The sequence below is a fragment of the Panthera onca genome, chromosome B4, assembly GCF_046562875.1.
Source record: "Panthera onca isolate mPanOnc1 chromosome B4, mPanOnc1 haplotype 2, whole genome shotgun sequence".
Lineage (NCBI taxonomy): Eukaryota > Metazoa > Chordata > Mammalia > Carnivora > Felidae > Panthera > Panthera onca.
The window spans coordinates 95,992,831-96,017,069 of NC_138345.1; the positions used below are offsets into that span (position 1 = coordinate 95,992,831).

The 24,239-nt window shown below is 41.6% G+C and overlaps 1 protein-coding gene across 2 annotated transcripts in view; it reads left to right on the plus strand.

Moving 5' to 3' along the window:
• The window catches only part of TPH2 (tryptophan hydroxylase 2), a 105,290-nt gene extending 81,828 nt beyond the window's left edge, over window positions 1-23,462 (plus strand). For both annotated transcript variants that reach the window (XM_078449166.1, XM_078449167.1), the window contains exons 9-11: window positions 12,443-12,538; window positions 21,835-21,968; window positions 22,099-23,462. In XM_078449166.1, the coding sequence (XP_078305292.1) occupies window positions 12,443-12,538; window positions 21,835-21,968; window positions 22,099-22,273 (405 nt within the window). In that variant the 3' untranslated portion in view covers window positions 22,274-23,462. The remainder of the gene's footprint in view (window positions 1-12,442; window positions 12,539-21,834; window positions 21,969-22,098) is intronic.
• The last annotated feature ends 777 nt before the right edge of the window (window positions 23,463-24,239 follow it).

Here is a 24,239-nt window from a genome sequence, read left to right on the forward strand (position 1 = left end):
TCCAGGATTCTTGGTCTTGCCTGGAAAGAAATAGGTGAGCAAGTGCAAGCTCTTTAGCCCTAATGTCTGGGAGGGTGTTGCTTTTAGTAATGCAGGGATAAAAATAAAACGACCCTCTAAAGGCAGTGGTGACTGCCCACAGCTTACTTGGGAGTCAGTAAAAACCTCATTTTTCATACTAGCCTCTGAGAGCTGACCTTTAAAATCACCACATCTGGGGAGAATGTGTGATTTGATGCAGAACATTTTAGGACATGCCAAAGGATGAATGGCTGAGAATGTGCTCATCAGTTTTCTTCTCCTTCAAGGAGCTCAGAATTGCTTAGGTTATAAAAGTCAGTTCTTGGGCACTTCAAACCTACAGCATTTGCTTAAGTAGGTCTTCTGTGCAAAGTAGATTAAGCACATATATAAATGGGATGCTGATCCACCTACCTGCAATGAAATGGGGTGTGTGTGTGTGTGTGTGTGTCCTCAGGGTGAAGTTTAACCATTTCAAGGTAGCTAGTTACATAATAAGTCAGTAAAGGGTTGTTTGGAAAAAGATCAAATTGCTTTAGAAAGAGAACCAAACAATGTGAATTGCTTTGTTATGAAGATGCTTTATCGAGACTCTTGTACTACATCTAGGGTCCAATGAGTAATACTACTGAACATAAAACCAGGTTTTGATTTGTGAAACTCAAAATAGCTGTAGATCCAGAGGGCTTCATTAAAAAGAAGCCTATTTGTATGCATAATGCCTTTGAAAGAGCCAGAGAATTTTGTGGAAAACAGCATTGGATGGGTGGTCATCTCACAAAATCATCTTCAGGAGAAAATAGCATCTGTTGGATCTCATGTGTCATCATCTGCTCAGTGAAGGTCTGGGCAGCGATGCCAACAGAAATTCCTTGTGGTTGCTAATTCTGAGCAGTCTGGGCCGTGAGGCACTTCAGGGTCTGGATCTATCACACTTAAACTCCTTCACACCCTGACAATGCACAGTTAGCATTTTTCCCTGGCTAGTCTCCAGTTGCCTACAAGTTTCAGACCTGGCAAACTGAAAAACTCTCCCCCCAACATTTTTGATGAGGATCCAGAGGTCAGAATCAGTGGACCTTCAGAGTTACTGCTTGTGATGAAATAGGCCAGGGGCCACTGAACCACAAGACTACTGAACTTCTGCAGGAAGTAACTGCCAGTCAATCTTTGAAGGCCTGACAGTAGGATGGCTCCTCCTTCCCTCAATGGCTTGGAGGACCATTGGCTGTTGTTGAAGAGATGTCAAGGGACAGATCTATTTCTGAAGCTGTAGGTGAAAACTGATTGGATTTCTACTGTAGGAGGGTTTTCATCTTTACAGAAAAGTCTATAATATTGGAATATTTGCTGAAGGTAGTAGTTATTGATCTGGAAGACTGGCATTGATCTGTTGCTTGGCCCACTGGAAAACTCTCCTTGCTTTCCCCTTTCCTCCCTCCTTCAGTATTTGCTGAGCACCTGCTGCATGTCAGCTGGGTGCTGGAGACCAGATATTAAACAACAAGAACAACCCAAACAAGTCAGACCCTGTCAGAGTTACCTGAAATTAGGGAGCTCAGAGCCTGGTGGAGACGACAGACAAGACTGGCAATATCCACATGGATCCAGAAGTGCTCTACCAGGAGAGAGGAGAGAGCCACCTTAAGCTGGCAAACCAGTAGGAATTGGCAAAGGAGCTGGACAAGGACAAGGGCATTCCATGCAGAGGGAAGGTCATATGCAAAGGCCTAGATGGGAAGCTGAAGAGAGCATGGCAGTCTGCACAGTTGCCAATAGTTCCCTGAGGAGTGGACGATGGGGAGGCAGAGGGTTGAGAGATAAGGCAGGGACTAGGACACGGAGGGTCTTTTCTGCCATACAGAGAAGTGTGGGCCTTCACCTTAGGGCAGTGGGATGGTGAAGGTCTGTAATTGGGCCAGCACATGGCCATTGTGACCTGGAGCCTAGCCCTGGGGATGGAGTGTCTTAGAGTGAATTTTGTCAGGGTTTCAGGGGTGGGCAAACTGCTTGGGTGGCTCTCCTGCTGACTGCAAGCTGATCACTACTGTTAGTTCATCATAGTTCTTTTTTCTATTTCTTCCTTTTTTAATAATAAAAAAAATAGCTAGGCATGTGGGTGACTCAATTGGTTGAGCGTCTGACTTCAGCTCAGGTCATGATCTCATGATTCTTGAGTTTGAGCCCCGTATCGTTCTCTGTGCTGACAGCTCAGAGCCTGGAGCCTGCTTCGGAGTCTGTGTCTCCCTCTCTCTCTGCCCCTCCCCGCACTCATGCTCTGCCTCACTGTCTCAAAGATGGATAATAAAACATTAAAAAAATTTTTTTGGGGGGCGCCTGGGTGGCTCAGTCGGTTAAACGTCCGACTTCGGCTCAGGTCATGATCTCACGGTTTGTGAGTTCGAGCCCCGCGTCGGGCTCTGTGCTGACAGCTCAGAGCCTGGAGCCTGCTTCACATTCTGCGACTCCCTCTCTCTCTGCCCCTTCCCTGCTCATGCTCTGTCACTCTCTGTCTCAAAAATAAATAAACACTAAAAAAAAATTTTTTTTAATAAAAATAAAAAAATTTTTTTAAAAAGATTAAAAAATACCATTAAATCCTGACATAAAAACTAGTAAATGTTAAATGATAAGTCAGGTGGCCTTTCTTTGAAAATGCTCACAGATAAGCTGGAGGAGGGACAGTAAAACTGAAATGGCCAGAGGGCTCTGAAACAAAATCATCCATTTGTTCTTGGAAGCAACCAAAAAAATATAGGAAGCAATAGTTAAGAGACACACAGAAAAATCCCAACCAAAGCAGTGCTGCTGAAAATCGCCTATGTCAATGTATTCTTCAATAAAAGTTGTTTTCTGCTGACGCTTTTTTTCCCCCTACGGATGTTCCTCTTATATTTGATGATCAATTTTCCACAAGGTTTGCTGTAATGTTTCCTCAGAGCTTAGGTTTTTACATTTTAATTCATTCGATGGCCATTCTTAACCTAAGACAATATATGCTGTTTCCACAATTCAGGATCATCGTCTTCTAGCTGACAAGACATTACTCAAATCCCAACCCTCCTCTTTTTCTCTACTTGTTTTTGTCTGTCTTGGTTTGACGCGAATGGCTGGCAAAAGCGGTGGTCTCTACCGGTTGAAGTGGAGCCTGTGATCTGGTACATTCGATCATTTGACTTACCTCTACCTTCCTTTGATGCTCATTTGGGGTTCCTAGAAGTCACCCTCCTCATGCAGGCCCCTGAAGTTACTCTTTCCACTTACGTCCCCTCTTCCCATTAATCCTTCTTCTAAGGGCCCATTAATCCTTAAAAGCCTAACACAAACTTCATATTCTTTGTGTTCGAGACAGATAAGCACACTGCAATTTCAAGACAGAGTGTTTGTGGGAAGATAAAAACTGCAGTTTATTATTATTATTTTTGTATTAATCTTGTCTCCCCAGTCATATTTAACAATTCTCTTTAAAAATTTTTGAATGTTTATTTATTTATTTTTGAGAGAGGTGGTGGGCCGGGTGGGGGGGGGGGGCAGTGGAGAGAATCCCAAGCAGGCTTCATGCTGCCAGCTCAGTGCCTGATGTGAGGGGTGAACTGTGATATCATGATTTGAGCCAAAATCAAAAGTCGGATGCTCAATCAACTGAGCCACCCAGGCACTCCCACATTCCACATGTCTTGAGCATAGAGACCACATCTTTACCTACTTTTGTAATCTCAGCTGGAGTTCAGCACTATGCAATTTAGTAAATATAAATTGATAAAATGTGTTTTGATTAAGTTGCGACTTGGCAAGAGCTATACCGATTTTCGTTTAGAGGCTCATGCTGAAATATGAGTGTAGAAATCTAGGTGTAGCTACCATCACATGAGGCATTTGGACACTAGTACTTGGAATCTATACAGAGACCGGCCCCTGAATGTGTGAACACATGAGCAGCAGCTTCGTTTTGCCAGTGGAGGCTTTCAGATGTGGTGTGAGTGGCCTGTGGTTACACAACATCTGTAGCCCCAAGACTGCAGGAGACCAATGGATCTGGCTCTAAGTTTCTCACATTTCTTACACTCTTATTGTATCCAAGGCTAGCTTGGGCCAAAATAACAAAGCATGCAAAACCCCCTTTTCTGCTGTCTCTTGAAATCGGGTCCCTGAGAACTTCCCCCATCAGGAACCCTTGCTCTGGAGACAAAGCATTGGGGTAGTCACTGCATCCTGGTGTGGTGTGGCTTTATGTGCTACTCTTGGGAGTACTTGTAGATCAAATGGTCAAAGGAACAATAACAAAAATTGATGTCTGGTGATTGGGGGACATTTCAGGGGCATGAGACTCTTCCAGGGCTTAAACAGTACAGTCCCCATTTTTACTTTTTATTTCTGATGGTGATTTGTTTGCCTTAACATTTCTATCCAAAAGCTTCCTGCAAATCAGGAAACAACAGATGCTGGAGAGGATGTGGAGAAACGAGAACCTTCTTGCACTGTTGGTGGGAATGCAAACTGGTGCAGCCGCTCTGGAAAACAGTGTGGAGTTTCCTCAAAAAATTAAAAGCAGAACTACCCTATGACCCAGCAATAGCACTGCTAGGAATCTACCCAAAGGATATAGGAGTGCTGATGCATAAGGGCATATGTACCCCAATATTTATAGCAGCACTTTCAATAATAGCCAAATTATGGAAAGACCCTAAATGTCCATCAACTGATGAATGGATAAAGATGTGGTTTATATGTACAATGGAATACTATTTGACAATGAGAAAGAATGAAATCTGGCCACTTGTAGCAACGTGGATGGAACTGGAGGGTATTATGCTAAGTGAAATAAGCCAGTCAGAGAAAGACAGATACCATATGTTTTCATTCATATGTGGATCTTGAGAAACTTAACAGAAGACCACGGGGTAGGGGAAGAAATTACAGAGAGGGAGGGAGGCAAACCATAAGAGACTCTTAAATACTGAGAACAAACTGAGGGTTAATGGCGGGTGGGGGAGAGGGGAAAGTGGGTGATGGGCACTGAGGAGGGCACTTGTTGGGATGAGCACTGGGTGTTGTATGGAAGCCAATATGACAATAAATTATATTAAGAAAAACCTTCCTGGTTAGCTATCAAAGCTCACTCCTGTTCCAGTCCTATTGTCATTTGCAATTTAATGGAGATTAAGGGAATTTGAGCCAAAGGAGAGAAGATACCTGCTGCTTGTAAACTGAAATGATGTAGCTAAAATTCAAACCCCAGTAGCTGGGGATGGGCAGTAGAGGGGTGAGTGGGAGGGGATCTGGGACAGTTCCACCTTTCAACAATTCTTCGAGTATATATTCTGACATGCTACTTGTTCGAACTAGGATGGAAAGATGTTAGAGAAAACGCTGTGAAAGCAGGGCCGTGAGACACAGAGCCCCTTTTAAGTTTTTCTTTTATTTTTTTGCACTTATCAAAGTACAGACTCTGATGTTAGAACATCTTTGAGTAGCATTCTTCCTTTGCCCATTTGATATGATCTAGGCACCAAATAGAACAGATGCTTGTAGCACTTGTAGTGGGGAACTGTGTTCTGGGGGTCCCAGTTTTACAAGCATGGGGTCTTATTTGCTAGATTATGAGGAAGTAGTGGTGGGAGGGTGTGGAGGTTGGAACCTGGATGGGGCTTGGGCAGCGTGGTGGTGGCAGGGACTTGGGGAGTGTGGGGTTATAGCTATATACCCATTCTGGAAGGTTTTCATTATTTCAGCAACAGGAACTGACTGATAGTGGCCCTACGTTTGTAAGTGAACTTATTGATGAGGAAAGAACACTGGATTTGAAGTTATGACATGAGCTTGACTCCTAGCTCTGCCTGCTATGAGTTGTAGAATCTGGGAAAGTCACTTTATTATTGAGTCTCCGTCTTCCCATCTATAAAATGGAAATGTGTAGTAATGACTGCTCTATATCCAGTTAGTGGTAAGATAGCAAGTCTGTAGTCAGGTGACATCCCTGAGAATACATTTCTTTCTTTCTTTCTTTCTTTCTTTCTTTCTTTCTTTCTTTCCTTCTTTCTTTCTCTCTCTTTTTTTATTTCTTTTTTTTTTTAATTTTTTTTTAACGTTTATTTATTTTTGAGACAGAGAGAGACAGAGCATGAATGGGGGAGGGTCACAGAGAGAGGGAGACACAGAATCCGAAACAGGCTCCAGGCTCTGAGCTGTCAGCACAGAGCCCGACGCGGGGCTCAAACTCACAGACCGCGAGATCATGACCTGAGCCAAAGTCGGACGCTTAACCGACTGAGCCACCCAGGCGCCCCTTTTTTTATTTCTTTAAAAAAAAACTTTTTTAACATTTATTCATTTCTGAGAGACAGTGTGAGTGGGGGAGGGGCAGAGAGAGAAGGAGACACAGAATCCGAAGCAGGTTCCAGGCTCCAAGACGTCAGTGCGGAGTCCGACTCGGGCTGGAACTCACGGACTGCGAGATCATGATCTGAGCCGAAGTTGGCCACTTAACCGACTGAGCCACCCTGGTGCCCCGAGAATACTTTTTTATTTTTATTTTATTTAAAAAAAATTTTTTTTTTACGTTTATTTTTGAGACAGAGAGAGACAGAGCATGAACGGGGGAGGGTCAGAGAGAGGGAGACACAGAATCTGAAACAGGCTCCAGGCTCTGAGCAGTCAGCACAGAGCCCGATGTGGGGCTCGAACCCACGGACAGTGAGATCGTGACCTGAGCCGAAGTCGGACGCTTAGCCGACTGAGCCGCCCAGGCGCCCCGAGAATACTTTTTTAAACTGGGGCATCTTCCGGCTGATTTTCCCTTTTATCTTGATGTTCTAACATCATTGTTGAATTGTTTAGCGATAACCTCAGGTGTGGAGGTGTTTAGATTTGTATGCTCAAGTATGAAATTTTATATTTCTGTGTTTTTGAGTTGTTAGGTCTGAATTTTTTTATGTCTTTTTCATCCCCCTCTAAGGTTAGGGTATGGGCTTCAAGCTACATGAGTAAACTTTAGACCATGTACAAGATAACGATAAGTGAGATCTCAGTGAGGACCTGAGACTCTTTTATATGTAAAGTAAATCAAATTTAGCATATACCTTTTTGTTACATTTAGCACATCTCAGGACTTTTCTAAACTGTCTTTGTTAGCCTCTTTCTTTGTGCCCATGTCCTGGAAGTGTGGATAGTGGAATTCTAGATGTGGAATGCTGTATGTGACTAGTTTAAAATATATACTACCTGTGTGTAAAGATCAAATATGTAGTGGAGGTGGCAGAGAGAACATTCCGCTTACTCCTCCCTTCAGTCAATTATTAAGTGATATGTGTAAGCCACCTTCCTGGAAAAAGTGAAAGACACCCAGGCTTCTTCCTGGATGTTTGTGTGTACCCTTTAATGCAATTTAAGAATATAGAAGGACTCTCAGAAAGAGGTTATATAGTTATTTCAAGGCATCCAGGGAGTAGGAGGAAGAGGGAGGCAAAAGGACCCTTTAAAAGGGAAATTGGAAGAGTAAATTTCTTTTCCATCACAAGTTCTTTGAAAAAAGTTGTATTTCTCTTTAACTGGAGTGTGTGCCTTAGCCAAAGCTTCAGGTACCTAACACCAAACAGAACAAAGATGTTGCACCGTGTTTTCATAAGTCACCAGGGGGACCAGTGTATATTTTGTTGGTTTGTTGAGTGTCTGTGGCCTTGGTTCCCTCAAGCTCGCCCTGCAGCCCATTTGGCTGACCAGAACGGTTGCGAGGGTGGTGTACTACCAGTAGTGATCTGAAGATGGCAGCATTGGGCGACCTATCTCCTTTTCCTAAGCACACACCCCGCCTGGCACATCCAGGAGCTGCCTTCCACGGCAGTGTTTGCATTTCAGCTTGTCACTCAGACTTTTTTCTGCTTAATGACTGTATGTATGTAAATGATTCTGCTTTTCTTCTGTGGAAGAAGTCTGATCTATCATTCCTGTTTTGGTTTTTCAGTTAATGATTATATGTAATTATATTCAAATAAAATATTTATAAATAATTACATATAATTAGTGGTATGTAAAATGTGGAATTCATGAACATCAGCTCTGATGAAAGGTACCCTTTAATTTGGGAGGTGATTGTCTTCGTTTTATTTGTTTCTGTTTAAAAGACATCAGTGACCAAGAACCTGCAGTCCTCTTTTACAGGTGTTCTTATGATGTTCAGGGTGTTTTGTTTTTTGTTTTTTTTTGGCTAATAGGTAGGATATTTGTTTGGTAGATCTCTAGGGAATATATTATAGATCCACATCTGGAGAGAGTACTGTGGAGAACAAATTATGTTTTCTTAAAATTTTGGGAAGCAATTAGTTACCCTTGAGTTCTGAAAGGTCTCCAGGGGTCATCCAGTTCAACTCTAAGCAGGCTTTGCATTTAAAACCAGACAGAAGAAATGTGCAGCTGTCCCCCTTCCCTGTCAGTGATCATGCCCGGGGCACTCTGTCTTGTGAGATCTCCACGGGTATTGAAAACAGAAAGAGAAAAATTGTCCTGAGCAAGTCCATAATTCAAATTTTGCCATCACCTGAAGTTCTGGTGCATTTTACCATTTTCTTTTTATCTGTTAGCCACACATGGAGCTGCAAATGGAAAATGGTCTTAAAGTAAAAAAAAATCCAATTTTCTGGAGAGAAAAGGCTGTAGAAGTAGCATAGAGGCTTTCCTTGGTTGGGGACAGCAGGAAACCAAGGGAAAAGGTAGATAGCGAATGAGCAGATGGAGCTACGTAAGGTCAGAGTTTCTGGAAGGACTCCCAGACGAGGTATGGGGCCAGGGAGCATTCTGAGCGATGGGAAGGAGGATGCACAGTGACTCTTTCCTTTGAGCTTGCCCTGATTCTAAGAGCACATGGACCAAAGGACACACTGGTAGATTTAGCTTTGAACCTTTAGTTGAGTTGATGCAGACCTTTTAATTCCTGCCTTAGAATAGGATGGGATGCCAAATCTATGTGAAGACCTTGTGAATGGCACACCAGATTTTCTCAGCACCCCCTCCCACCCCCCACCCCCAGCCTGTTTTGATTTAGGTCATTTTGTATGCACTGATATAGCATAAGAAAATTAAAAATGCTCTTAACAGACTGACCTAAATGCTCCTATAGCTGGCTCCATATGTGTATGTTGGAGGCTTTTGAACATGACAGCTCTCTCTCTCTCTCTCTCTCTCTCTCTCTTTTACACACTCTTCTGTATTCAATACTAAGGCTCCAAGGATTTTACATCATGTGCTATAAACGCAATACAAATTAGAGAAATCAGCCAAAAACACACTAAGAAGATACCATGAGATTCTAGTTTTCCACTTTTAGACTTTAATTTCTCCATTTTTGGTTGTAAGGGGGAATCATGCATCTATTAATCTTTTACCTAAAAACTTTAAAATGTGACTTGTCGAGCTCTTTGAAATTTGGAGTTCTAGATCTCTTAAATGTGACCATCTAGACTGGTCCTGGGTAAATCACTTTATCTCCTTAAACTTGAGTTTTCCTTTGGGTGAAACAACGCTGAACCTGCAGGACTCTTATTCTACAACTGTACAATCACTTCTCTTCATTGTGCCCAGGATTGTACGAAATCTTTTGGAGGACAGACTTGAGGGCTGTCTTTTAGCATTTGATCAGATCTCTTATTTTGGCTCTTCTCCTGAGGTCTCTGTGATACTGACTTCTCCCAATCCCCTGCCCCTGCTGGCTCAAGTCGTATTCTAAGTCACCCACCTCCCTTGCTCTTTGGCTGCCTCTGCCTCCTAACTGGTCTCTCTGCTTCCACCCCTGCCCCGCTGACAGTCTGTTCTTTACCCAGCACCAGCACGATCTTTTGAGACTAGATTAGAACATGTCTAGCTCTTGCCTGAAATCCCTCCAATGACTTCCCACCGCCCTTGGAAATACAAATCCGTTCCTGCCTTTGCACCTACTTCCTCTGCTGGGAGTGCTCTTTCCCTAAGATCTTTGCACAAAAGGCTGCTTTTCAAGTGGGTTGCAGCTTAAATATCACTCCCTCAGAGAGGCCTTCCCTGGCCACTTCATCTAAAATAGCCATCTCTTCTGCTTAATACCTGACACATTACATGGATTTATTACATATATAGCATATTCTGCCTGGAATTATCCTGTCTATCGATTTTTGTTGTTAAATCTCATCCTGGCAACAAATAGGCTTCACGGGATCAGGGACTTTGTTGCCTTGTTCATTGCATATCCTTAGCAACTAAAGCAGATTCTGGAATATAACAGGTGTTCAAGGAGTGTTTGTAGAATGGATGAATGAATGAGTGAATGAATGAAAGAATGAATGTCATGGGCAGAAGAACTACATGCCAGAGAGGTTATAGTCATATAGCTAAATAGAAGCAGGGCCAAGACTAGAACTCAGGTCCCTTCATGTGTTTCTTTCTTCCAGGTCATGCGGCCATACAGCAAGCCTGACTTAGAGATAATTCTCTCATTCGTTATTTACTCACTACATATTTATTGAGCTCTTATGTTTCAGACACTATTCTGTATCAGTGGTTCTCAAGCAGAAGTGATGTTGGTCCCTTGGGAACATTCTTCAATGTCTAGAGATGTTTTTAGCTGTTACAAGTGGGGTGGGTGTGCTAGTGACATCTAGTCTGTAGAGGTCAGGAATGTTATCGTCTATATGTTGTATAATGCACAGGATAGCCTCCCACAACAAAGAATTAGCCGGCCTGAAGTGTCAACAGTGCTGCAATTGGGACCCTGTTCCAGATGAGCAGATACTTACTCTCATGGAGTTTATAGTTCAGAGTGGGGAGACAGATGACAGTGTATATCATACATAAAGAAATTAAAGGCCATGTCAAAAAGGTGGTATGATGGGAAAGAAAGTAAGTCAGAACAGAGTGAGAAGGAGGGCTGGTGGGCATTGTGGGTGATGAGGGGAGGAAGGACTACAATTTTACCCTTTTGGGGAGGTGAATCAGGGAAGGAAGTTTTGCCTTGGGAGGTTTAGCTCCACGACTTCCAATGACCAGTGCTTTGGGTTCAGCCCATTGAACTTCACAGGTCATCCTCACGTTTAAAAAACATAAAACCCTTCTGAACAAAGGGACATCTTAACTTCCAAATGAAAATAGAGCACGCTGTTGTGGGCTAGAAATAATTATTATTTTCCACCCCTTTTCAGGGGTGTTTAAATTCTCTTTCTCAACACTGTCAGTGCTCTATCATCACGAATGCAGGGCAGTGTTAATTTGATGCAATGTGTATTGCTCATTGTCAACTTCTCACTTTTCTCCCAGAGCAAAAATAGTGTGATTTCAGCTTCTCTCAAGAGCATCGAGAGATTTTTTGGTTGCTCAGAGGTTTCTGTCTGTCTAGGCTGGTTTCTTTTTTTTTTTTTTTTTTTAATTTTTTTTTTAACGTTTTATTTATTTTTGAGACAGGGAGAGACAGAGCATGAACAGGGGAGGGTCAGAGAGAGGGAGACACAGAATCTGAAACAGGCTCCAGGCTCTGAGCTGTCAGCACAGAGCCCGACGCGGGGCTCGAACTCACGGACTGCGAGATCATGACCTGAGCCGAAGTCGGCCGCTTAACCAACTGAGCCACCCAGGCGCCCCTAGGCTGGTTTCTTAAACTCAACAGAAACAACTGTAGATTTTAATGTCTTGGGAAAGCTGTAGTAGTTGATGCTGGTAAAATTCAGGTCAGTGAAATGGTTCTTACTATATATGTTTTTATATATGTGTATATACACACATACATGTATCTACACACACATACATGTGTCTATGTGTAGCATACATAGATATAGACTTAAGATCTCACTGAAAAAGTCAGCCTAAAATTGTGGTTTTGGTAATTTGGTAGGCGTGTACTTGCTCTTTTGGTCTTGCTCTTGTTTTTGTACCACAGTTCTTTACCAAACATTGGCACCTAGTAGGTACTCCACAAATGTTTGTTGAATGAATAAACAAACTGCAAAAATCAGTTTGACATTACTGGATTCCAAGTTATTTTTCTACATTTGCATGAACTTATTTATGTCAACTGAAACACAACTTGGCATATACAGAAGCATATTCTTACGCTGGTATGACTGTGGCATAATCATTCATTTCTAAATCTGTAGTTTTTTTTTTAATTTTTAAAATTATTGCCAAGGATATGAGTTGACTTATGGGGTTTCTGAATCCACCAAGCACAAGACTCTTAGTAATTAATACATTTTCTGTATACCTTTAACCTAGGGAGGGATAATTAATCAAGAGAATACATTTCAACAAGCATCTTGATTCAAAGGTATTTACATTGACAGTATTGAAGATATTATGCCCAGTGCACCTTTTTATTTTGGGTGCCATTTATTCTATAGAAGAACTGTGTTGACTAGTTCACTGGATGTGTGTCCATGGTTTTTTTTTTCCCTCATTTTTTTTCTTTCAGTGCTATTTCTTCACAATTGAGTTTGGCCTTTGCAAGCAAGAAGGGCAACTACGGGCATATGGAGCAGGACTACTTTCCTCCATTGGAGAATTGAAGGTATGAAGCTGTGAATGAAAATATCCTTCCTGAGCAAACTGGTTCAAGGTCATGGAAAATATTGATTTGTTTGTCTGAGCAGTTCTACTCATAGGTACGTCATAAATATTTGATACAGGGGATGTGGCACCTCAGATGTGGGTGCTGACCTAACTTTTTGCACTTCTGAAAATGGGTCATGCCTTTCTAGGTGTGTGGTGTGGCTCAGATGGACGAGCAGCCATGTGCACAGATCAACGGGAATGGCAAACGTATGCTCGAGTGTTGAGTAACATACGACTGGCCTAAATTTAGTACTGAAAAGTGGGCAGCAAGTTAGCAGTGATCGCTTCATTGAAATTTCCTTATAAGGATAGCTTGGCTATTCTCATTTCTGTTATCCCCATGGCTCCCACGGACTCCCTAGAATTTCCTTTCCAAGGGGAATTTGAGATTATGTTAGCTTCTGTGAAATTAATGTGTATTAAAACGTTTGTGGACATATACAATTTGGGGGAAAAAAGCTGAAATATACCTTTGTTCAGAGAGGTAGCTAATATGTGTAGTGATGCTTAGGGAATGCTATTTTTTTGCCTTAAAATATAGTAAAATGGTCATTTATTCAGAAATGTTCAGGACTGGATCATCTGATCATTTAAATCTTTTGGTTACTTAAGAAGTGCTGTCTATACCACTGGGGGACAGCAAGGTTTGATGAATTTAGAATGCAGTGTGATGTATAATCTGGAAGTGGTACTGAAAATAATTTAATCTTTCTTTGATTATCCAGAGTAAGATTGGGATTATCGACTATTTTAGGGTTTTTATTTGGGGTATTGATTATCCCTAGAGTCGAGTAATGATTATTGGAACGTCTTGGTTGTTTATATTCTTGAAAGATATAATTTTCCTGTACTTTTATTAAGTCTGTTTGCTTTATGGTGCCATTTATTCATTAATTCATTCCTCAAACATTTGATTGAACACCTACTATGTACCATGTACTGTGCCAGTCTCTAGGGAAATAAATAATGAAGGAGGAGGAGGAGGAGCAGGAGAAAGAGAAGGAGAAAGTAGAAAGAAGAAAGAAAGAAGAAGCAGAAAACAGCTACCTCAGACACTTAAATAGACCTAATTAGTATTGTAGGTGCTTTAAACATATTAACCCACTTAATTCTCATAACAATCCAATGAGGTAAACAGTGTTATTATCACATATGAGAAAACTGAGCCATAAAGACATTAAGGAACTTCCCCGAGGTGACACAGCTAATAAGTGTTGGAGCTGGACCCACGTCCAGTGGACTAGGCTCCAGGATTCCAGCCAGTAACCAGTAGGCTGTCCCACCTGGGATCCCTGTTATCAGAGAATTTACTTTCTAGTGCAAGGGGGTAAGCAGCCAATCTGCTAATGCAAACTGTGACCAGTGTGCCTGGCACTTACTAGGCCGTTCCTGGGGAGGCTCCTGATGAGGGCCTTGCTGCCCAAGCGGATTCTTGAGGAGTGGAAAGGATGAATAAGGGGAGGATGAGATGCAGGAAATAGTCTGGACAGCATTGTGTGCTCTCATCAAATCCTGGCCCATTTAGGAAGCTGCCTGAGGCTCTGCATGGCTGGAGTAGTTGATAACATTTAACATGACAAAAGCCTGATGTAATGTGGTAATTTATTTTTTTTAAATGAAATCCTCAGCCACAAAAAAAGCATTTCAGTGCCATGACCAAAGCCCACAGCAATAGCATGATGTCATATCCCTGTAAGACCCATGCCTTCTGTGGAGTGCTTCTTGATTTCCATGAGAAAAGAATTAGAAAACGATGTGGCTCTTGAGCTACATCTATTTACATTCTCCTCAGAAAGTTTATAAGTGATGCCAGACACAAAAGAAACAAATCTCTCTCATTGCCCCAACTTTCGACAGGGCCCTCTAATCAGGTTAATGGGGCATGTGTAGGCAGCATTGGGGTGAATCTGTTGTTTTTGTTGCTTTTGGTGTGGACGGAAAAGTCTAGAAATGGAAATCAGCCAGGATGTGTATACCGAAGGGCATTGTCTGCCGTGAATCTGGTTCTGGTCCATCACCTCTGGTCATTAGCATTCTTCCATTCTCAAATTTCTACACTCCACCATCCCAGTGATTGCTACTTTGGACCATTCTTACAATTCAGAAATTCTTTCTCCGAGAAGTATCTTCTGATTGTTCACAGAGAATACATAACACAGGGTGCTTTCCATATCCCCACCCCTCCCCTCATCTCTGCCCCACTCTGTGCGAATGTCCGGAACCCTCACACAGCTTCTGAGTACTTCTGGCTAACTGTCATTTGTGGGGACAGATGATAGTCCTGAACCCGGGGAGGGCGGGGGATCACTTTAGTGATAGCATCGCAATAATTCCTGTGTCAAACGCATTTATGATTTTGAATGCAGTTACCTTTTGCGGTAAAGTCTTTCTTGTTGTTTTAAACTGCAGCCCAAATGTAGGTCCCAGCTAAGTTGTCGGAGGTTTGGGTGCAGTCTTTGTCACTTTTACATAAATATTCATCTTCTCTCCTTGAACAAAACACATTTTAAAATTTGTTCTGTAAAAGGCTAAAATTTCTTGGGTGTAGATGTTGCATTACAGCGCCGGTCAAGGACTCCCAAGTGGTGTATCTCTAGCTCAGAGGATATCTTTCATTTTTGCCTCTTATTTTTTCGATGATTACAATGCTTATTTTTTGACAGCCTTTGAAGACAGAAACAAAATAAATAAGGAAAAGCTTGTAAAAGCTGTATGTGAGAACCACAAAGACTTCTTTTTTAACCTCATCAGTGGTTGTTCCCTCTCTTACCTGTTCTGTGATGTACTTTCAGGAATTCCAAAAGTGTGTCTGGGTAGGGTTTTCCATATCTTCCTCACTCTGGGTGGCAGTTAATAAGGAGATAAATCATCTGGAAATCTGACTTTAATTTAATTTAATTTAATTTTTTTAAATTTACATCTAAGTTAGCATATAGTGCAACAATGATTTCAGGAGTAGATTCCTTAGTGCCCCTTACTTATTTAGCCCATCCCCCCTCCCACAACCCCTCCAGTAACCCTCTGTGTGTTCTCCATATTTATGAGTCTCTTATGTTTTGTCCCCCTCCCTGGTTTTATATTATTTTTTCTTCCCTTCCCTTATGTTCATCTGTTTTGTCTCTTAAAGTCCTCATATGAGTGAAGTCATATGATATTTGTCTTTCTCTGACTAATTTCACTTAGCATAATACCCTCAAGTTCCGTCCATGTAGTTGCAAATGGCAAGATTTCATTCTTTTTGATTGCTGAGTAATACTCCATTATGTGTGTGGAGATATATATATATATATATATACATATATATATATATACACACCACATCTTCTTTATCCATTCATCCATCAATGGACATTTGGGCTCTTTCCATACATTGGCTATTGTTGATGGTGCTGCTATAAACATTGGGGTGCATGTGTCCCTTTGAAACAGCACACCTGTATCCCTTGGATAAATACCTAGTAGTGCAATTGCTGGGTTGTAGGTAGTTCTGTTTTTAGTTTTTTGAGGAACCTCCATACTCTTTTCCAGAGTGGCTGCACCAGTTTGCATTCCCACCAGCAGTGCAAAAGAGATCCTCTTTCTCCACATCCTCGCTAACATCTGTTGTTGCCTGAGTTGTGAGTGTTTGCCATTCTGACTGGTGTAAGGTGGTATCTCATTGTGGTTTTGATTTGTATTTCCCTAATGATGAGTGATGTTGAGCATTTTTCATGTGTCAGTTGGCCATCTGGATGTCTTCTTTGGAGAAGTGTCTATTCATGTCTTTTGCCCATTTCTTCACTGGATTATTTGTTTTTTGGGTGTTGAGTTTGATAAGTTCTTTATAGATTTTGGATACTAACTAGCCCTTTATCTGATATTTAATCATTTGCAAATATCTTCTCCCATTCTGTTGGTTGCCTTTTAGTTTTGCTGATTGTTTCCTTCGCTGTGCAGAAGCTTTTTATTTTGATGAGGTCCTAGTAGTTCATTTTTGCTTTTATTTCCCTTGCCTCTGGAGACATGTTGAGTAAGAAGTTGTTGAGGCCAAGATCAAAGAGGTTTTTGCCTGCTTTCTCCTTGAGGATTTTGATGGCTTCCTGTCTTACATTGAGGTCTTTCATCCATTTTGAGTTTATTTTTGTGTATGGTGTAAGAAAGTGGTCCAGGTTCATTTTTCTGCATGTGGCTGTCCAGTTTTCCCAGCACCACTTGCTGAAGAGACTGTCTTTATTCCATTGAATATTCTTTCCTTCTTTGTCAAAGATTAGTTGGCCATACGTTTGTGGGTCCATTTCTGGGTTCTTCATTCTGTTCCATTGATATGAGTGTCTGTTCTTGTGCCAGTACCATACTGTCTTGATGATTACAGCTTTGTAATACAGCTTGAAGTCTGTGTATTGCTTTTTAAAGTAAATGTTTATTGATTTATTTGGAGAGAGAGAGAGAACAGCGGAGGGTGGAGAAAGAGAGAGAGAGAGAGAGAGAGAGAGAGAGAGAGGGAGGGAAGGAGTGGGAGGGAGAGAGAGAGAGAGAGAGAATCCTAAGCAGACTCTGCACTGTCACTGTAGAGCTCAGCATGAGGCTCCATTTTTACTAACGGTGCTGGTTTCAGGAAAAGGAAGGGCCTGGGACTGGAGGTGTGAGCCATCTGAGCAGGGGAAAGGTGGGAGAAGTCTGGAGCCATTAGCACTAACTCTAGTCACAGACAAATCGAAGAGATTGTTTGAAGCGGGAATTTGTTCCTTGCCCCTACAGGAACTTATTCAAACCAATGAAACTTTCAACATCACTGAAAAAAAAAAAAAAAGGTGTGATGCTGTTATCACCCAGTTGAGCAATAGGGATGTTGGTGGCACTTTGTACTTGGTTAGCAGGAGAAACATTTGGGGAAATTTAAAAAAATATATGCATACATGCATATCTACATATACAGAAGTATATATTTGCTGTTCAGATGTGGGGAGGAAGGAGAAGATGATTGCAGTGTGAGTGTAAGAGTGTTTGCAAATTCTTATTCAGAATCTAGGGCCCAAACTACCTCTAAACCTGATTTCACACTTGAGTTTTTTCCCAACTTAAACCAGTCCTAATATAGAGGGTGAGGATCACAGGATTTATGTGGAGAATAGTTGAGATAATAACCCTGTGCCTGCAAAGGCAGGTGGCTGGGAGGAAGGAAGATTTTAAATTGGTGAACTTGGGGCAGGCACTATTGTGGTCTAAAACCTGGAAGCCTCATAGCTAGGGCCGTGTTTCCTTGTCTATGGGTTCTGGACCCAGCGGGGAGAAGAGCTGTATCAATGGTGGCAGGTGTGGCTGAATGCCTGTGTACACCGAAATCATCTCCACACTGAGGTGGCAATAATAACTCAGCATACGGTGCTTCCCATGTGCCAGGCACAACCCTGGGGGGGGGTAGATACTATTAGTAGTCCCATTTTTCAGAAGGATACTGGAATAGGCTTCCAGAGGTGTAATAACTTGCCCAAAGTCACATAGAAACTTTAGGTAATAATTAGGTTCTAGGCAACTTGATGTGGAAAAAGAGTTTTTGTATTTAAAAGGGTGTAATGGCAAATAAGTCTTCATTTGTGCACTGAAGGATTGTGTTGGGAAGTGTGGGAAGGCCATGCCTAGGCCATGGGAAAGGTTGCTATGGTCAATTTGTGCTGCCTGGGAAGAGGGGGGAGATGACAGGGAGTGCAGTGTACCTGCAGGCCCTTTAAATTTTTTTTAAAATTTATTTTAGAGAGAGAGAGAGAGAGCATGTGATGGAGGAGAGGGGCAGAGGGACAGGGGATAGAGACAGTTTTAAGCAGCCTCCACGCTCAGTGTGGAGCCCATTGTAGGGCTTGATCCCACAACCATGAGATCATAACCTGAGCCTAAATCAAGAGTCGGACATTCAACTGACTGAGCCACCCAGGCACCCCTGTAGGACCTTTTAAAATAATATTGTGAGGAGAACTTTAGAATTCATGTGGATCAATCTTTTCAGTTTTATCAAAGAGGACACCCTGTCCCGATGGAGAAGTCTGACTCATTCGATATCATGCCTCTGGGACAACTGTGTTTAGGACCCAGGACTTGTAGCTCCCAGTCCTGCACACTTGTCTTTAGCACTGTTGGTAAATACAGAACAATCCTTCTAGACAGCATTTAGATGAGAGCAGCTGATTCTTAAGTACTCTTGCACTTTTAAAATGGCTTAAGACAAAAAGACTGTCAGCCACATTCTCTCAGCCTTATAAAGCCTCTGTCTGCCAAAGTCAGATAAATTCTTGCAGACCTCAGGATATCAGACTGTTAACGCTTTGGGAAGGATTCGCCACAAAGTCCCCGGGGACATCAAGTAGTGTGACTCCATGTTTACAGAGAATCCACTCTGGACATAGTGGGGAAGCATGGAGGCTGCTCCCTCACATGGAGGCAGCTTAGAGATAGACGCGGACAGGAGCTGAGAATCAAACTCAGTAGTGCTCCACTCCATGGGGCGTCAGTGGAGACATGGATGCTATTTCATAGACTTTGGGCCACATTCTAGTATTCAGAAACAGGAACCTCATAGGCTGCATGGATGTTCCTGGCAGTCATCCCACAGGTAAATGAGACCACTTACAGGTGTGAGCATCACCTCGTTTTTGGCCTCACCCACTGGTTGCCCCCAAACTCCAGGCTCTTATCATTCTCCAGGCGGCTAATCTTTGGGTACCACTATCACCCCCATAATTGTTAATAGCCAAGGAGCAGGACTGGTCCCATACCCCATGGATGGAGAGGTCCCCAGTAGGTAATTAGCATATTGGACACAGCAGGCCCCTGAGGATAGACTGCATTGTTGATAGCTTAAAATAATCAGCTCCCAGTTTTTCCTTTGATTGTTACATTAGGCAAATGTGATGTGTCTTGCCTAATGGTCTTTGCCTCAAGTTTTATTCTGTGAATCCATTCACTTTACTTGAAGTCTGGGGCACAGTGCTCTGCCTTCTGGCCTTTTTCTTGGTTTACTCTCCTCCCCTTTACTAGTTATAATAACTAAATGGGCTCATCTGAGTATCCAGTGGAATTGTCACATGATAATTCTTTCTAAAACTCCACCGATTTCAGTCTGTGTTATTGTATACACACATTCTGGAGGCCTCCTTTACACATGGTGGCTGCTGGGTTGCTAATGGCCTACCAAAGCCTTTTAAACCCAAGCAGATGAGTTTCGTCTCCTTCTTGTGCTTGTATTGACCCAATGAAAAGTCTTGGGCTCAGCAGGGATGCCCTGCCTGAGGGAGCAGAGGTTTAACTGTTTTCATGGTCTGTTTGGCTACCACTCCCCTCATGCCCCTGATTGTGAGCATGAGAACATGGAAAGATCAAGGACACTGAATCTGTCACTGTGCTTCCTTACATAGATACCAGTGAAGGGTAAAGTAAAACCCACCTCGAGTACATGGCTGCAAAGAAAGCCGCTTCTAATTCTGAAAACCACAGCAAGTCAGTAGGAGGCCTGTTCTTTGCAAAGGAGCACCAGCTCTCAGAAAAGGACATTTGTTTCTTGAAACCATGAAGTTGTTTTTAAAATGTGGACAGAATTATTAGTCATGTGGAACCCAAATCCCCTGATGTTCATGGCACTGGATTGAATCTGGCACAAATGCATTTCAGGTGTAGTGACCTTCTGCTTTTAATGAAGTTGTTCTGTGGGCCAAAAAGAATGAATGAGTTCATTCCCAGAGGCCCTCTGCATTCCCTGATTCATATATGCATTGATCTGGACAATGCAACTTTGCAGGAAAGCAAATCACATGCAGGTGGGCCCTCGTGCCCTTTCTCTTGCATGTTAGTCCTTTGGTCTACAATTGTATTTTCAAACTTAGGGCACCACAGCCTTGTTCGTGGAAGACTGCAGCAAATCATCCCGTGCATTTTGAAATTGTTGGGGGTGTACCAAGAATTTGAACAGGAAAGATTTTTCAGCATTTCTCCAGGAAACTTTAGCAATCTACCTCTTGTACCGAGAGGGAGAAAAGTGCTTTGGGTGGAACCCAGATGCTGGAATGAAGTGTCTTCAGAAATCATCCATCCCAAACCTCTCATTTACAGTTATGGAAACAGAGGCACAGAAGAGAGGCCAAGGTTACCCAGCTTGACAGCAGTAACATTTAGAGTAGAGCCCATTTTCTCTCCGTTCAAGACAGTTTCTGCTGCCTCTTCTCTCACTCTGCTTCTCTCCCCCAACTAATTTACCCTTTTAATTAAGAAAAGAATCCAGAGGAGTATTTCTTGAAATATAGTTCACAACCACTGGAGTCTGAATCACCTCGGAAGCCTTTAAAATGCAGATGCCTGAGATTTATCCAGACTTGCTAAATAAAACTGAGGCCTGGGTATTTGCATTTTTCCCCAAGCTCCTCTGTCATCCTTATGCACATGAGGTTTGAGAACCATTAATCTAGGGACGATAAATAGGCAGGTGGCATGTGGCAGGAAGTGACCACTAACTTTCAGCATCAGTGAATTTATCTTGAGAAGACAGTCATCCATTGTTTCTTGCTGTTCTCAGGGCCAGTCATGTAGTGAGGTGAATGGAGCTAATGATGGTTCAAAGAGTAATTACATTGGCTTCCCTGTTTTCCTAACGCCTTCTCTGTGCATAACTGTAACTATTAATATTAGCTCCCTTTTCCCACCTGACAATATTTATCTGCTGTATATTGCTCTGCTGTACTTGCTGGAAGGGAAATGAATGCTTTGCAAGTACCCTCAAATATACAAGCCCACTCCAGACTCTGTTGATACACAGTGCCTGGCCTCAAAATGTCTCACAATGAGGCCACAAATAGTTCAGTCAGAGTCCCAATTACCTTTCCACGCAGGTAATTATTACTTCTGCCATTTAAGTGAAATTTTAGTACAGTGCTTTTAGCAATAAATTTAGGACCATATTTATGCTGTCTCCTTGCTTCTATTCATAGCATAGATTTAAAATTCCATTTCTTTTGGGATATAGCTCTGAACTGTCCTTCCATATGAATTTGTCTGATAATACATAAAATAATACCATAATCTCATTTTTCCTCTCAGCTTCTAACAGACTTAAACAAAACAAAACCCCTAACACACATTTTACCCTGAATTTTTAGAGAGTACCGTATTTCATGGCAGACTAGTAACTGAGCAGCTCTGTAAAAATACTGAGTTGTGTTATAGAACTGTGACATCATGGCACTTTGGAAGTCTCATTATCGAGTTTAATGGGTTTCGTGGTATATTTTGCAGCATGCTCTTTCTGACAAGGCATGTGTGAAAGCCTTTGACCCAAAGACCACTTGCTTACAGGAATGCCTTATCACCACTTTCCAGGAAGCCTACTTTGTTTCAGAAAGTTTTGAAGAGGCCAAAGAAAAGATGAGGTAAACTTGTGTTTCTTCCATCTCCAGAAAATTACTTTTTATTTTTCTGGCTCTGTTCCTTCCTTCTATCTGTATCTCCTATACCAATGACAGTTGATCACTTATCCCTCTATTTCTGTTTATTTTGCAGGGACTTTGCAAAGTCAATTACCCGTCCCTTCTCTGTGTACTTCAATCCCTATACACAGAGTATTGAAATTCTGAAAGACACCAGAAGTATTGAAAACGTGGTGCAGGACCTTCGCAGTGATTTGAACACAGTGTGTGATGCCTTGAACAAAATGAACCAGTATCTGGGGATTTGATGCCTGGGACCATTGTCATTGCCAGAATGATCTTTTTGGGGCTTAGCAGCAATTCAATCAATGTCATATAACACCAATAACTCTCTGAGTCATGGCTTGGCTACTGAGCATGCAATTCTGTACAATTCTGCATATCTCTATCTACTTGTAATTTACTGTGTTAATGTGTGAAACACCATAAAGAACCCAATGACAGATAACCACTCATTGTTTGAAATATTGTAACATGTTTAAATGTCTTAAGTAGATTTGACATTCTTGCTTGGTGTCCTTAACCAAACTGCAGCTATTTAAAATTTGTAACAAATAGCCCTCTTATGATTCTAGCTTATTACTTTTTCTTTCTCAGATCTGAGCTTTTCCTCTGTGTTCATTAGATAAAATGAAAATAGCAGTGAAACTGTTTCTATTTTCTATAGTATCAGTGTTTCCACAGCACTATTTGAGATAAACCCAGAATTGTGTGAAAACTCTCATCACATTAACAAAAGATACAGTATTCTGTTTCAAAAATGAAAACTAGTGAACCCACTGGTTGGAATGGTTTTTAGGTTGAATATTTATACAATGTTAGAAAAGAGAACATTTTGCAAATGGAACATGTAGGTGGCATTGACCATGTAGAAACTGAGTTGTGGCATGCTTTCCAAAGTATTTTGGAAGAAAATACTTCCAGAAAGGACATTAGGAAAGACTAAACAATGGGCAGAAGGTCTTGGGACTATGAATTTTATGCTGGAATAAAGAGAATTATCATGCTCAGGTGTTTAATCCATTTGTCTTAGAGAACAATAATATCATAGAGCCTGGGTTTCAAAACTGTGGAAATTGCGTCTCAGAGAAGTTAAGTGATTTGCCCAAAGCAGCGGTTAATTGTGCACTAACATTTCCAGCCCATTGCATGTCACTTTTGGATTGCTAAATTCAACTTGGTATATTTGTGTGTAGTAGAGAAGGGAAAACTAATACTTACAAAACTATGTTAATCGCTAAATAGGATTTGGTTTTTGATCAAGGGCTTCCAACAGCACAGATGTTTCCTCTCACGGCCCCCAAACCAAGCCAGATCTCTGAGAGTTTGTCCAGTTTGCCCAAAGTTTGGGCAAATTTGGGCAGATAATGGTGATGCACCACAAATCTCTAGTCATCTTTGCCGTAAGAGGTATAATCAGGTGACTAAGTGAACAAATAAAAATCTGAATGAGTGAATAAGTTTCGTCTGATTCTCTCAACAAACACAACCACTGTTCCTCACATTGTACTTTTGTCATGCAGAATGCTGGATGGATGAAGGAAAGGATGGGAAAAAGAGATGAGAAAGGTGACAAAATGACTTTTAAGTTAGCAATTCTACAATATTTGCTTAAGCAATTTCTAAGATGTTCTTTTAATAACAAATGGCATGTGATTTCAAACGAATTCATACTCATATGGGCCCATTATGAGTCAGAAATTTTTGTACTAGATGTACTTGGGAAGAACATGAAAAAGAGTGAAAATATGCATCAGAGAGAGGTAAAATGAAAAGAAATCAGAGATTTGAATAGTGGTTCCTTAACTACTGAGGGTCTTTCGTTTCTGAAGGATTCTCAGAACAACTGAGTTTTGGAAAGGGATTTGGTAGACAGAATGTGACAGTTATGCAGTTTAAATGCTATTTTAAATGGAAGAGATAGTGCCTTGAGAGAGTATTGGTGGTAGAGAAGTGATGAGCAAGCTGAAGCAAAATGATCTAGAATGATCAAGTAGTTGCATATTTCAGTAGTTTTATAGATTCCAAACTACATAGTTTCTTACATCTTGTTTTGCTAGGTCTAGATGACCCTGAGTAATTATTTACTTATAAATTCTAACCTAGAACAATAACCCAGAATAATAAGTCCAGAAAGTTCCAGAACTAGTTGCTGAATTTTCTCAAAGAGGAAAATTGGCTAAGAAACTCTTAATGTCTGCCTTCCGCCTTGTT